Genomic DNA, 13,921 nt, shown 5'->3' on the forward strand with positions numbered 1-13,921 from the left:
ACATTCAGCTTTTATCTTCCAACTATTATATGGTGTACCTACTGCTCTACTCAGTTTTTAACATATATAAACAGGAGTTCCCATCGTGGCGCAGGGGAAATGAATCTGACTAGGAACCATGAGGTTGCCAGGTTCGATCCCTGGCCTCCCTCAGTGGGTTAAAGATCCAGCGTTGCTCTGGCTGTGGCACAGGCCGGCAGCTATAGCTCCGATTGGACCCCTAGCCTGGGAACCTCCATATGCCAAGGGTGCAGCCCTAAAAAGAAGGAAGAAAAAAAAGAAACCACACACACACACACACACACACACCCATATGTATACATAAACAAATCTATCAAGCTACTCTCTTAGGACACGCTGGCTGTGTCATGCCTGGACAAGTATTCACTATCCCCAGTGAACAGGGAAATTTTTCTATCTTCTCAATACTTTTTGGTACGTTGTAGGTTCAATTTCACTGTCAAGCGGGATTTATTTTGGCGTGTGGTGAGAAAAAGGCACCTAACATTTTAAAGTGAAAGGCCAACTGTCCTAAACACTAAATAAACCACACTTACCCCCTCCTTGGAAATGCCTCCTTTCACACACATGAACACACACACACAAACACTGGGACCACTTCCCTCCTCATTAATGTGTTTAAAGGACCTGCTTATCTAGTCTGACAACAACACTACACTATTTTAAGTATTCTGACTTTATAGTACACTTTGCCTCCATCACTGTCCTTTAAAGTAGAATAAATCGTTCTTGTGCCCCACTTTATTCTTTAGAATCAATCTGTTTGATTTCCAATCACCTTTCAACCCATCACCATCACACACAAACACACACACACACACACCCCATTGTGATTCGGAGTTACTATCACAGACCTAGTATTGATTTGATGGGTTAAAAAAATGAAAGCTATGAATTCCCTACAACCTATATTAATGAACACGTAACATCCTTAAACTTGTTTAACGATTTTCCTCTGACGTCTGATTATTCAACTATTTTTGCAATTATGGAATATTTGAAAATAACACTGTATTAGGTTCAAAGCTGTCTGTTTCTGAATACGTAAAAGAAAAATCAAATGATGTTATGCTATTAATAATGTTAATTATGTTATTCAAATTCTTCGTGTTTTTACTCTGCCTACCTAACATGCCAAATTTTGGAAAAATACATATCCACATCGCCCATCAGGGATGTATGGTTTTGCTGAATTTTCACTTTACGCACAAGAGTTTGTGAATGACATGTTTCTGTGCTATGCTGTCTAATGCAGAAAAGATCCTGACTGTCAGAATTTCCACGGGATGGAATCGTACGTCAACATAATACACCCTCTCTTTTTTCCCAATGCAGGGCATCCACGAAAAAGTAAGTGCAGAGATTGATACAGCAATCCTTACTTTCACTGTGTTAGCATTGCCTGCTAGAACTCAACTTATTCCTTTATTTCCAGCCTATCACATGATTTATCCTCTAAAAGGACACACTTGTTTGTGTATTTCAATCTAAGCTGTGAAAACTTATTTCTCTCTGGAGAATTAACCCCTTATAATACACTATAACGCTGATAATCAGTTAAAATATCTGTAAATGTAAATTTTGACACAATATGTTTCGCCTGATTGCTGACTTTTTTTTTATTTTTCCTCTTTAGGATACATATTTTGTGCTTTGGCTCTCCCCTATTTTTTCTATGCTGGAATCGAGTTTTCCTTTTTTCACTTTTGTAGTCATTACAAAATAGCACTTTACAACACATGAAGTCCTATAATAGAGACGTATATATACACACACACACACACATGTATGTGTCAAACTACTAAGCTCACTACTTTTGGTCCCTCTTTTTATGCAGGTCAATAGGAAAGTCTGGAATGTCTTTTTTAAATCCCTGTCTCATCAAAAACAATCACAAAATATTCTCCAGTTGGGGCAGTACCAGTAAATCACCTAAGGGACAACCACTTTGATTAAATCTAGGTAGGATCTATTATGAGCCAGGAAAAGAGAGGACAAAGAGCTTCATAATTAGTTAGTAAGAAGTTAGTTCTGGTTATCTTTCCAACATCTCTGCATCCTGCAAAAGACAAAGCTCTTACCGTTTCTTTTGGAATCTGCATCTGGCTTGGCTCTGCATTCTAGAAGAATTGAAGAAAAGCATAAATACAGACTGACCAAAGCCATCTTCAACACACAGGGACACAAAGCTTTACTTTGAAGGAGAAAAATTGTTGGTTCTTAAAATCCGCAAAACATATAGAGGGTGATTATATTGTGGCTGATATATTGCTGTCTTCCAAATTTTTACTAATGTGGTTATATTGTCTTAAGGAGGGGGTGGGTTACAATTTTTTTCTAGATGTAAATTTTTACTTGCTCATTCACAGGACATCATGAACTTATTATTTGGAGGAAAAAAACAAAAAAACCCACCAAACTGCTTTTCTATTCCTGGCACTGTTTCTAATTTTGTTTTCTAATTTTCCCAACTAAATCTAAATTAGAAGGTATATTGTCATTTGATAGCTAGACCAGATAATAACAGTCTGAACCACAGTCTAAACCACAAGCCCTATACTTTGCAATATTACACTGGTTATAAATGTGAATTTTGTCTAGTGTTATAGAGTTGCTTTAATTACACAGATAGTTATAAGGTTGGCTTGTTTAAAAAAAGGCACTTATTGATTAAAAAAAAAAAAAAAAGTATTTTGCTTTACACACAGAATTTAAACACAGGCACCCTAAACAGAGGAAAAGAGTTCTGTTAATTGGATTTCAAGATCATTTTAAACACCCCCCTCCCCTTTGAGTTTTCAGATTTTATTCACTGAAATCTTGAATAGCAGCTGCAACGTGAATAGTAAACTGACGGCCTACTGGCTCCCTCCTTAATGAAAAGCTCACAAGCAATAAATTAAATAACCGAGCGGGGGGGGGGGGGGGAATATAGGCAGCAGAAGGGGAAAACAGAAGCCTGGAAGATCAAAATTGGACCAGAAGAACCTGAATGACCTTAAGCTGGTTCTCTGCTGGCACTAACTTGGGGAAGGCTGTAAGAGCAATGCTGAAGCTTTGGCAACCAACTAATGCCAAATATCACCCAGGCTCGCATACACCGAGGAAGGACTAAAGCTTGAGCAAATCACGGCAAAAGCTGAGTGGGTTGTTTTTCTTTAAGTGCTCATTTACAATTTAATAGAGACAACTCCAGATTTAGGATCAGGTGGCATTTTAAGCACAAAATTGGATGACAGTGAGGGGGAAATTGGAAAACAGAATTTAAATTGAGAAATAATGCATTCCACATTTTTAAATAGAAATAAAGACGTTGTTGTTGTCATTTTTCAACAACTACCTAAAGCGCCGGTGTTTACTTTTCAGCCCTGACACAATCGGAAATTTCCATGAAATCACCGTAAGTTGTAAATGTGTGCAGAACCCAGGGATGGGATAGTCCGACGACTCAAATTGATCTGCTTTATAATATAAGGAAATTCTTATTAACCATGACACATCTATGCTTGAAATATCAGCCTAAGAGAATTAGGACAATTGAATACATTCAGGAACTGTATCCCTAAAAGCTACCCAGTCTAGTATATCCAGATTAATTACTGTTTAGATAAGCTAAAAGCTATCTGAGAAACATTTCAAATATCCTGAAAGAAGCCAGCTAGAATCTGTTTTAAAATATTTAAAATACCCCTTGAACCTGAAGTACAACAATTTTCTTACCACATCAAAACAAAGGATACAGGTGATTCTTCCAATATTATTTTTACATAGAAATTAAACCTATGTCTTTTTGCAGAAAAACATTGAGAACTATGTCAATTTCATATAGGTAATTCATTCGCACCAATACTATGTAAACATCCCTACCTAAAATTGGGATGTATTGACATATGTATAAAAAGTGAAATAAATAGTTTGCAAACACATGCCTTTTCATTTATGTCTTTCCAAATAATGTCTATATTAGTCATGAATGGCCCTGGGGCTTATCGCAACTCAGGTCTTTTTATTTTCAATAGTTGTATTTAATTACGTTCCTCCTTTTCATACAACAGTAAGCAAGCATCTTTATTTGATTTAGCCACACGTACCCTGAAAACTTGAAATATGAAAATTTGTCATACGTAGTGGAGAAGATGGCACGCTTTCAACAACAGCCTCTGAAGTGACAGTTATGAAATAATCGACGTCTCCATAGTCCATCAGTCCATCTAAACGCATTCAGTAATAAACATGTGCTGCCCTAGCAAATACCCCTGCAATTGGATTTTCAGATACTCCTGCCCTCAACACCATGGATGTCTAGTTCCAAAACTGAGGAAATACGAGAAAAGAATGCTTATCTTATTTATGTTAAGGCTCCGAGGTAATACAAAATACAGAAACTGCTTGGAAAATGTCTCAGTGAACCCTGGCCACCAGGTCGCCAGCCCAGATCCCTGGTTCATGTGTATCAGAAAGGTTTCATGTGTTCTGAATGTACACACCAGTTCCCTTGGGTGGAAGGCATCTTCTTGGCGATAGACCAGAAGGCTCACGACCCCGTCCATCTTGGTGCTTCTCAGCAGGGAAACGACTTCCTCCTGGGACTTGCCTGCTAGATCCACTCCGTTCACCTACAACAAACACAAGGTTGTCAGCTGCCACGCTGTGCCAACAGGGAACAGGAGACAAGTCACGCACTCTAGAACGGATCACGTCTGCTGTGGAACATGGCACGTTTCGAGGCAAATGCTGCCCTAATCTAGTAACAATCAGGCTGGTGGGGCTAATGAAGAAATGCAGAGCAGACCGGGTATCTAGAACGAAGACAGGACACAGTCGACGTCTCGGGGCTCATCAATAAAACAAAAGCATAGCCACCAGCACATTAACAAGTAACCAGGTGAAGGAAGGCAGACAAAGACATATATATGAGACCACTTCTATGTGGACGCTAATAAAAAATGCTGCAAATGTACTTAGTTACAAAACAGAAGCAGACTCAAAGATTTTAAAATCAAACTTACGGTTACCACCGGGGGAAACGGAGGAGGGAGGGATAAATGAGGAGGTTGAGATTGGCACATACACACTACTGTATATAAATAGACAACTAACAAAGACCTGCTATAGAGCACAGGGACCTGTACTCGATACTGGGGGAAAAACCTATATGGGAAAAGAATCGGAGACAGAGTGGATACATTTATACCTGAAACTAACACAATATTGTAAGTCAACTATATTCCGATAACATTTTTAAAAAAAGAAAAAGAAAAACAAGTAACCAGTGATACAAATATACCTAAAATGCCAAGTCAACACAAAACTTACTGGCTTTGGAAAGGAAAATGCAAAGTTTCTTTAAAAAAATACTCTATACTACTTTTAACATAACACTTGTCTAAGGCAATTAAGCAAATTATTTAAATAGTAATATGAAAACTTTCCTGTCATTGAAATATGTTTTGGAACCTTTCCGCCTCCTAAAACCATCTGATACAGGTGAGGAAGAAGGACAAACTCAGGGAACGGGATTAACACATACGCTCTCCTGTATATAAAACAGGTAACGAGCAATGACCTTCTTACAGCACAGGGAACTATACTTAATATCTCATAATAGCCTGTAATGAAACAGAATCTGAAAACAATAGGTATATATACGTATAACTGACTTGCTCTGCTATACACCTGAAACTAACACAACATTGTAAATCAATGACACACCAATATAAAATTAAAACTGGAGTTCCCGTCGTGGCGCAGTGGAAACCATGACGTTGCGGGTTTGATCCCTGGCCTCGCTCAGTGGGTTAAGGATCTGGCGTTGCCGTGAGCTGCGGTGTAGGCTGCAGACACAGCTTGGATCCCGAGTTGCTATGGCTCTGGCGTAGGCCAGCAGCTACAGCTCCGATTTGACCCCTAGCCTGGGAGCCTCCATATGCCGAGGGAGCAGCCCAAGAAATGGCAAAAAGACAAAAAAAAAAAAAAAAAAAAAAAAAAAAGAAGGGCAAGGGAGACGAGGGACAATAGGACAGACGTTTTTTTTGGATTTAAAGATAACCAGTCTCACGATCCACCTGGCTCTTCCCAAAGGAAACAAGCCACAACTACAAACTTGGAGGAAATCTCCCCCGGCTCCTTACAGCCAGAAGACTAGAGGACCTTTCTAGATACAAGACCCTAAATACAACGTGTCCTCAAAGCTCGCCTTTTCTTCAGCTTCTATCAGCATCCCTGTAAAACATGGCATCAAGCCAACATGACAAAGGAAAGAGTAAGACTTAAGGACTCTAGACCCAAAGCGTAGACATGGGAAAAAAATCTGGACGCCTTCCCTATGTTCCATTACTTTTCAAGGAATCTTGAAGAGAAGAACTTGACCTGGAGAGTTCAAAATAACATATGAAACTACGAGAAAAAAGGACAACATCATAAAAATTTTCTTAACATTAGTATTTGAATGCTAGTCAATAATTAGGAAACAGTACCTGCCGTTAAGAATACAGACTATGTTTTCTCAAGACAATACTAAGAAAAACCACTAAAAAAAAATTATTCTTCCTCAATCTTCCTCCTCTATTTATATATGGACAATATTCATGCAAAGAGAAATTATGCATCTTTGTGTATGTCAAAGATTGCTTCAAAGACCAATGAACCGAAACCACATGAGAAACTGAAAGGAAATTTTGAAAAACTATTTCTTTTTCTCCCTGACATTTGATTTTTATGTCTCAATTCATTCTTCATGCTGACATTTCCAAATTTCCTTGTTCTTCTCATCAAGACACACTGTTTTCATTTACTTCATTTGTCTCTGCTCTGATTCCAGAGTAGATAACATTTCCCTACTGCCAGACATAAATTTAAAGTCATCCAGAAATATAACCTAACAGACAATGTACTTACATAATGACAAAATGTTATGTTATCTCACGAACCAAATGTCCAAGTCACCACAAATTTATGGGTAAACTAAACGAAAAGATAGTTCTCATCAAAGAACTCAGAAAAATGTAAAACGAAAGAGGAAATATGATTGTTTTAGGATGCATGTTTCTGCTGAAATATCCAATTTCCTTTCAGGTTGCATGAAAACGTCCAAAAGAATCTGACCCTTGAAAAGGGACCTTTGCAAGAATTGTGGAACTTCAGACACAGAGACCTCACTCACCTCTATAAGTCTGTCTCCTGCCTTCAGTCTGCCATCTTGAATGGCAGCCCCTCTTGGGAGAATGTTTTTCACATAAATTGGCGCTGAGCCACCTATTGTTACATCCCGAGAAGTGATGCTGAATCCTAAACCTTCTGTACCTAAATACAGGATAGAAAAAAAATAGGTGAATAAAGTGAGACATCGTGAAGGTCTCAGGGATATCATACACAAAGGATTTGTTTCTACCTCAAGTGGACATTCTGTAACTTTCACAGTGGCCTACCTTTCCTGAAATACGTTACGAGTTGTAATAGATTTTTCAAAATAGACTAAATTATAGAAGATTTAAATGGTCTATCTAGCGAAATGCATTAGTCTAAGAAGAGATGGGAGCCTACGCAGGTGAAAGTAATACACAAATATGCCTGAGGAATGTTTCTAAACTGGCCTAAATCTTTGCTTATGAAAATAATTTCTCTATGCCAAAAAAAAAACAAAAACAAAAAACCCAAACCCGTCTGTTAAAACCCATAGTACCTCAGATATCTAATATTATTGTGCAATAACGGTCTCCAGATTAAAGGGTGGGAGGTGGAGAAAAGGAAGAGAACAAGTCCAGGATGGTGGAAAGAAACAGTGAAAAAAAATTTTTTTCTAGATACAGATAACAGAACCGCCCCAAACTGTAATTACTCACAACGATTTCCTGACAGGATGAACCATACTATCTTTGCCTAATTCTCTTATAATTCACCTAAACTTACCATGCGTACTTCTTAAAAAACAAAAACAAACCAAAAAAAAGCAAATTACTCATCTCCGATCATGGCTACCCGGTCTGAGGATCACCATCTTATGTTTAAAGTTACTGAAATCAGTGTGACATTTATCCATCACTGTGCTCGTGGGTATAATTTCAATTCCAGGCTCTTTGGCAGCTCTCTCGACAGACACTCGTATGAGCTCAACAGTGAACAGGGGTTGTTATGTCACTGTAACCAACATCCAATGAGCCAGAATGAACCAAGAAAAAAATGCGCAGATAATGACACATTTCTAATGAACCACAGATTTTCTGTAACACTTGTAATGATGATGGATTTTGAAAGTTATTTTTTAAGATATTAGGTTCCATTCCAGTTCAAATGATATGAGGACAAATACTGGTTCAATATAGGAGGAATAAAGAGATACATAAAGGTGAAAAATCTACACGAGAATTCATTCATGTGATGTGCCACTCAGTAAAAAACCATAAGTTTATGAGTATGAATCTGTAGGTAAACAAACATGGGCAAGTAAATATGAATAAAAATGTGGGTTAAAGAAGAAACAAAGCAGAAATGAAGCAAACACAATCAATTATACTTACAACAAAACCTACAGTAACTCTTCTCAAATTCAAACAAAACATTCATTTACTCCAGGTCTGAAATGACTTTAATGTGCCTGAGCTGTTAATTTCCTAAGTCTTCTGTGAAGACTTGAATGGCATACTGTCTATATGAAATTTTCCTAATTATTCTGCTGGGACGTTTCCATATGTCTCTGTGCTTTCATGAAACTCTAATGACTTGCAATAACATTTATTAAGGAAGAATTCTAAATTGTTCTCCTTTTGCAATATTAATTTCTATGAAGTACAAAGGCTGATTGTTATATGAACCTCAATATTATTAAAACATCAGCAATAACCCCTAAATCTGTAAGCTAAAAGTTCAGACAATGACCTTTCAAAGAAAGATAAATAGATATCAATTTTCATTTAGCAAAGCCAACAAAACATTTTGCACTGACTGAAATAGATCACTGACCTTCTCCTGTGACTTTATTAAAAAGCTAATTTCTACAAAAGAGCGGGGTATTTGAGAATGCCAGAATGACAATAAATATTAAGAAATCATAATTATGGAAGCAAGTACATCGGGGCTATTCTATTTTGACATGTCATGTGACATAGAGCCAAAATTATGCCAAAGAATCATTTTAACAAAGGCTCCTCTTCTGAGTCCCTAGCATGGATCTCAGTTTATGAAGAGCTTCTGTCACTCAAATTGTGTCAGTTCAAAGTGAATTTAAAGTTTAATATTGACAAATCCTACCTTTTTGATGTACTTCATTAAAAACATTAAATGCAGCAATATTCATTGCTGAAATTATTATCTTTTAACTACAATGAAAGGCTCTTCAATGTCCCACAATGATGACTATTAAAACATCTCTATCTAGTATTAATCAAAGATAATGAGCATTCTTCCTCATTCTTATTTAGAGTAGAACAGAATTTATTTTTATAGAACATATTTATAAGTTCTGGCAGGATGCACAGGCAGTTTCTGCCTTTTGACATACATTCTCACAGTTAATCAACTAAAATCAAGCTGGATTTGTGAGGTTCCATATAATCGAGACTACTCAAGGTCAGAAATATTTAAAAGAAACCATTGTTTCTATTTTTATGTTGGCTGCAGGTATTCTCTCTAAATTAACTTCTATAAAATGCCATCCTATATTCTGAAATGCTATCAAAATGAAACTATTAATTTCTGTATTCACAAGAGTGATTCTTTTAATGGCAAAGAGAATTTCACTGCATATTAAAAGTTTATATTGTATCACAAGGTGCTAACATAATAATTATGTGGAAAACTAAATAAATAATGAACATTCCTGTTTAAAGAGTAAAAGGCAGAGATATTTATGAACGAATATCTTTATGAGAATGGAAAATGGTCTACCTTTGTCAAGAGAGTCCGAGTAGAATTATATTTTTCATACTCTGTGTTTCTCATTTGCTTTTGCTTAAAAACTAGGTACCAGAGTTCCCTTTGAGGCTCAGCCATAGCAAATCCGACTAGTGTCCACGAGGACACGGGATCCATCCCTGCCTCGCTCAGTGGGTCAAGGATCCCACATTGCTGTGGCTGTGGTGTAGGCGGGCAGCACAGCTCGGATTGGACCCCTAGCCTAGGAACCTACCTATGCTGTGGGTGTGGCCCTAAAAAGACCAAATAAATAAATAAATATAAAAATAAATAAAAATTAAAAATTTGGAAAAAAAACCTAGGTCCTGTCACTTGCGTGGGGGGAAAAATGCAGAGAGAGAATCTGCTCTTCCTCGTACTTAGGCATTAATGGAGCTAAAAGGAGTTCAGGCTAATATGACTCTGTATCTACCAGTGGTTCAGAAGTGGAGGGAGGCTGTCAGTTCCTGATCACGTCAACCAGGGATGTGGAGCTGAAGAAGCCAGGAACCAGAAAGAAGGACTCAGCGGTTCACAAAGTTCAAGGAGGGAGTGTGATTTAGAAAGGGAATGGGAGTCTCGGCGTTTCCAGTGCTGTGAACCGTCCCCCACATCGAAACGTCAGGCGTCCCGGACGCACCTGCGACCAATGGCCACGTGACCTGAGGAAGCTCCCGCTCCTCCGGGGTCCCTTTCCACTCACTGCAGGACTCGGTTGAGCTCGTAAAAGAAATCGTCTTTATAATGACACCCTTTTGAAAGACGTGACTTAAACACATATAAAAACGCTCAGCGAAAGTGGAGGTTTGACGCCCGGCGGGGCAGGGGCTGCAAAGCAGGACGTCAAGGCAGGCAGCCGGCTCTGAGCCCGGGGCGGGGGCAGCCGGCGCGCAAACGCGGGCCTCCTGTTCACCAGGATCCGCAGACACACACACGGATGCAACAGAGGAGCAGCAAGACCCATTCCAACTCCCCTGGCATCGCCGGAGAGGGAGGCAGTGCCAGATTCTGGCAGAACAGGAGACAGGCCAGTGGCCTGGCTTCTCAGCATTTCGCCGTGAACCACCAGGGGCTTCAAAGGAATCGACCCCTTCCTCGGAAGGGACGGGGCTGCCACGGAGGGCCCCTAAAGTCCATCTCTGAGGACATCAACGGGGCGGCGCTCCCAAAAGCCCCACTATTGCTTTGGGCTTGATGGGAACATCCCAGAGCCAGGTTCCTGCATCATCAGCGGTGTTACTGCAGTGGGAACGGCCCCCCTTTTCACAGAAGCATGAGGTGTAAAGCCTCACCCTTTGAGCGTCTACATGCTCATATTTATCCAGCAACACGAGTCAGAAAAGCATAAAAAATACAACTTTAAGTACTTTTTTAAAACGGTGGGTCACAGGATAATGAGAAAAGCCTTGGGGTGCTTTGGGAGGCTGGTGGGCTGGATTTCTGAAATAAACCCCATGCAACAAGAGGAAGAAGACCGGCCGTACCTTTCCTGAGCTGGATGTCCAGCTTCTTGCCTACTTTTTTGGTGCTGTACCCACTGCTTAGGTTGCTACTGAACACATTCTGGGCGGCTGGGGCCGGAGCCGCGGGCGGCTTTCCGGAGGGCTGCGGGCCCTGAGGTAGGAGTCGGGGGAGGGGGTCCGTGTGCTCTGGCGGGGGGTTCGGCCTGGGCGCCCGGGGCAGAGTCTGAAGGCCCGCGCTGTTCACACTCCTGGGGTCCCCGTACTGGCTGTCGGGGCTGAAGCGGCTCGAATAGTAATTGTTCCTCTCGCTCTGGGAGAGTTGTTCGTACTGCTCTTTATTTGCGGCGGGAACCACATGGAACCAAATGATAGATGTACGCATGGCTTGGCGAAACATATGCTGTGCTCTGGGTTTGAGAAAGAAAGGAAGATTAGCAAATTAAGACTGGCAGCCCCGAAGATATTATGAGCTTAATTAAGTATACTAATTAAGCAACAAGGACTGACAGCCTTTGTGGAAACTGAAAACCAAATTCGAGCAACCCATTTATCAATCAAGTTTGCAAGCTCTGAGAGCAGCAGGGCTGTTTCTCCAAATATAAATTTCTCAGTCTCTAAATAAAAATGACAAAATGATCTACAACTACCGATGAAATGCTGGGCCCTCAACTGAAAAATCACTCAATCGTACTGTAGTTTTAAGCACATGAGGTGTTGTCATTTTGATATTAATAGAAATTAAATATACCCCTCTTCCTACAACGTTATCCAATACGACTTTTAAAAATCATAAAATATTTCCTTACGAGGGGACCAATCGAGTTTTTAAAGAAATATTAGAAATATACTTAGAAAACCACAGAAAGTGCCTATCTGCTGTGTATGGGAAAATTCATCCAATTCTATGCTTGCAAAAAAAAATCTCAAGGAGGCCAGTGCGGCCTCAGTGACTCGAAATGTCAAGAGCCGTTGGTCCCAGTGCTGCTAATTCATGACCCCCCCCTAGGATATGTTGTTCCATCTCATCTGGATCCACCATCAGGTCTTTACTTTTTTTTTTTTTTTTTTGCTTTTTTGAGCTGAGAAAAATGACACCCCCGCTTTTTTTTTTCAATAATTTTAATTTTTTTCATTATACTTGGTTTACATCATCGGGTCTTAAACGCCTTCTGATTTCTGCTCAGGTTTGCCTGGTTTTATAGGAACTGGACAATTTTTCTTTTTAATTGAGTAAGATCCTGAATCTGAAGAAAAAAAATTTGAGTGGACACTGAGGTTCCAAGGAGTTTTGCCTGCCTATGTGTCTTGAGAGTTGTCATGGGGAAAGACAAAGCTGGGAATGTGAGTTAAAGATACAATAAAAACGAGCTCCCGGTGCATTTTTCAAAAGGGGAGAGGGGGCCCAATTGTAAAGCCTAAATTGGGCCCATAATATTTTAAGAAGTGCTACATCCATCAGAGGGCATTTGGAAAGCTAATCTAATAAGAGTAATTACCTGGAGTTTGATTAAATTTTTAAAAGCTAGATAATGGCAGCAAATAGTCCTCTCCGGCATGAAGGCAGAGACGGCAGACACGTGGTCCGAGGCACGCCCCTCGCCCACTCTCTGCCACGCCTGACGCAGGAAGGAGCAGCAGTGCAGGCCGCACACACTTACTGTTCAAATCTTCTATTTCGAAGGTCGCCATCATTAATCCTGACAATGCAATCATTCTCATGAAAAAGGTTTTCTTGCTCAGCTTTACCACCTTTCTCCAATCGTTTTACTAATAACCCCAGGGTTCTGGAACATTAAGAATGCAAATCATTACACACGTCATATTTCCACCGTGCACCATGGCCTATTGCTTTAATGCTGGTATTATATTTACAAAGACTGCCTGATAAAGGGGTGCATTAAATCGCTATTCAGACATTTTAAAATAACACCAACACACACACAAAAATAACAACAGTGTAAATGGTCTGTAGAAATGGATCCTTTCAATAAATGTGAGCCACCGTTTCTGGCTTGTCAGGTGCTATACTTCTGAAATAAACCGAATCCTTCTCTCCAGGCTTCAAAATGCTCCAAGCAGAGCTTCCCTGATGACTCAGGGGCTATGGCCACGTGCAGGGTGGATGAGCGTGGGGTTGTGAGGGGCTCTGCTAAGTTTCTGTGTTAAGCCAGCTGGGACCCTGCTGATGGCAACCCCATCTTTCCATGGAAGGAAAGGTAAGGAGAGGCTAACCAAGACGTGTTGTCCACTTGAGACGGAAAATTGGAAAGATTTCAAAAACAGAAGTATTTCGGAGTTCTCGCTATGGCTCAGTGATAAAGATCCATGAGAAGGTGGGTTTGATCCCTGGCCTCGCTGAGTGGGTTAAGGATCTAGTGTTGCCGTGAGCTGTGGTGTAGGTTGCAGATGAGGCTTGGATCCTGCGCTCCTGTGGCTGTGGTGTAGGCCAGCAGGTGCAGCTCTGATCTGACCTCTAGCCTGGCAACATCCATATGCCACAGGTGTGGTCCTAAAAGGGAAAAAAAAAAAAAAAAAGAATGGTTTCCATT

General features: G+C 40.0%; 1 protein-coding gene across 50 annotated transcripts in view; it reads right to left on the reverse strand.

The window, feature by feature from the left end:
- PARD3 (par-3 family cell polarity regulator) overlaps positions 1-13,921 on the reverse strand; it is a 634,673-nt gene that overhangs the window by 256,101 nt on the left and 364,651 nt on the right. For 26 of the 50 annotated variants that reach the window (XM_084980484.1, XM_084980478.1, XM_084980456.1 and 23 more), the window contains 5 exons: positions 13,031-13,156; positions 11,394-11,779; positions 7,184-7,323; positions 4,509-4,637; positions 2,103-2,141 (listed from right to left, as the gene is read on the reverse strand). In XM_084980484.1, coding sequence (XP_084836610.1) covers positions 2,103-2,141; positions 4,509-4,637; positions 7,184-7,323; positions 11,394-11,779; positions 13,031-13,156 — 820 coding nt within the window. The remainder of the gene's footprint in view (positions 1-2,102; positions 2,142-4,508; positions 4,638-7,183; positions 7,324-11,393; positions 11,780-13,030; positions 13,157-13,921) is intronic. The other 24 variants (XM_084980471.1, XM_084980461.1, XM_084980477.1 and 21 more) reach the window with 1 other exon arrangement.

This window comes from Sus scrofa, chromosome 10 (genome assembly GCF_054392235.1).
Source record: "Sus scrofa isolate SSC_HxYL_T2T_F1_AM1 chromosome 10, Sscrofa_HxYL_maternal_Yorkshire_Landrace_v2.0, whole genome shotgun sequence".
In the NCBI taxonomy this organism is placed as follows: domain Eukaryota; kingdom Metazoa; phylum Chordata; class Mammalia; order Artiodactyla; family Suidae; genus Sus; species Sus scrofa.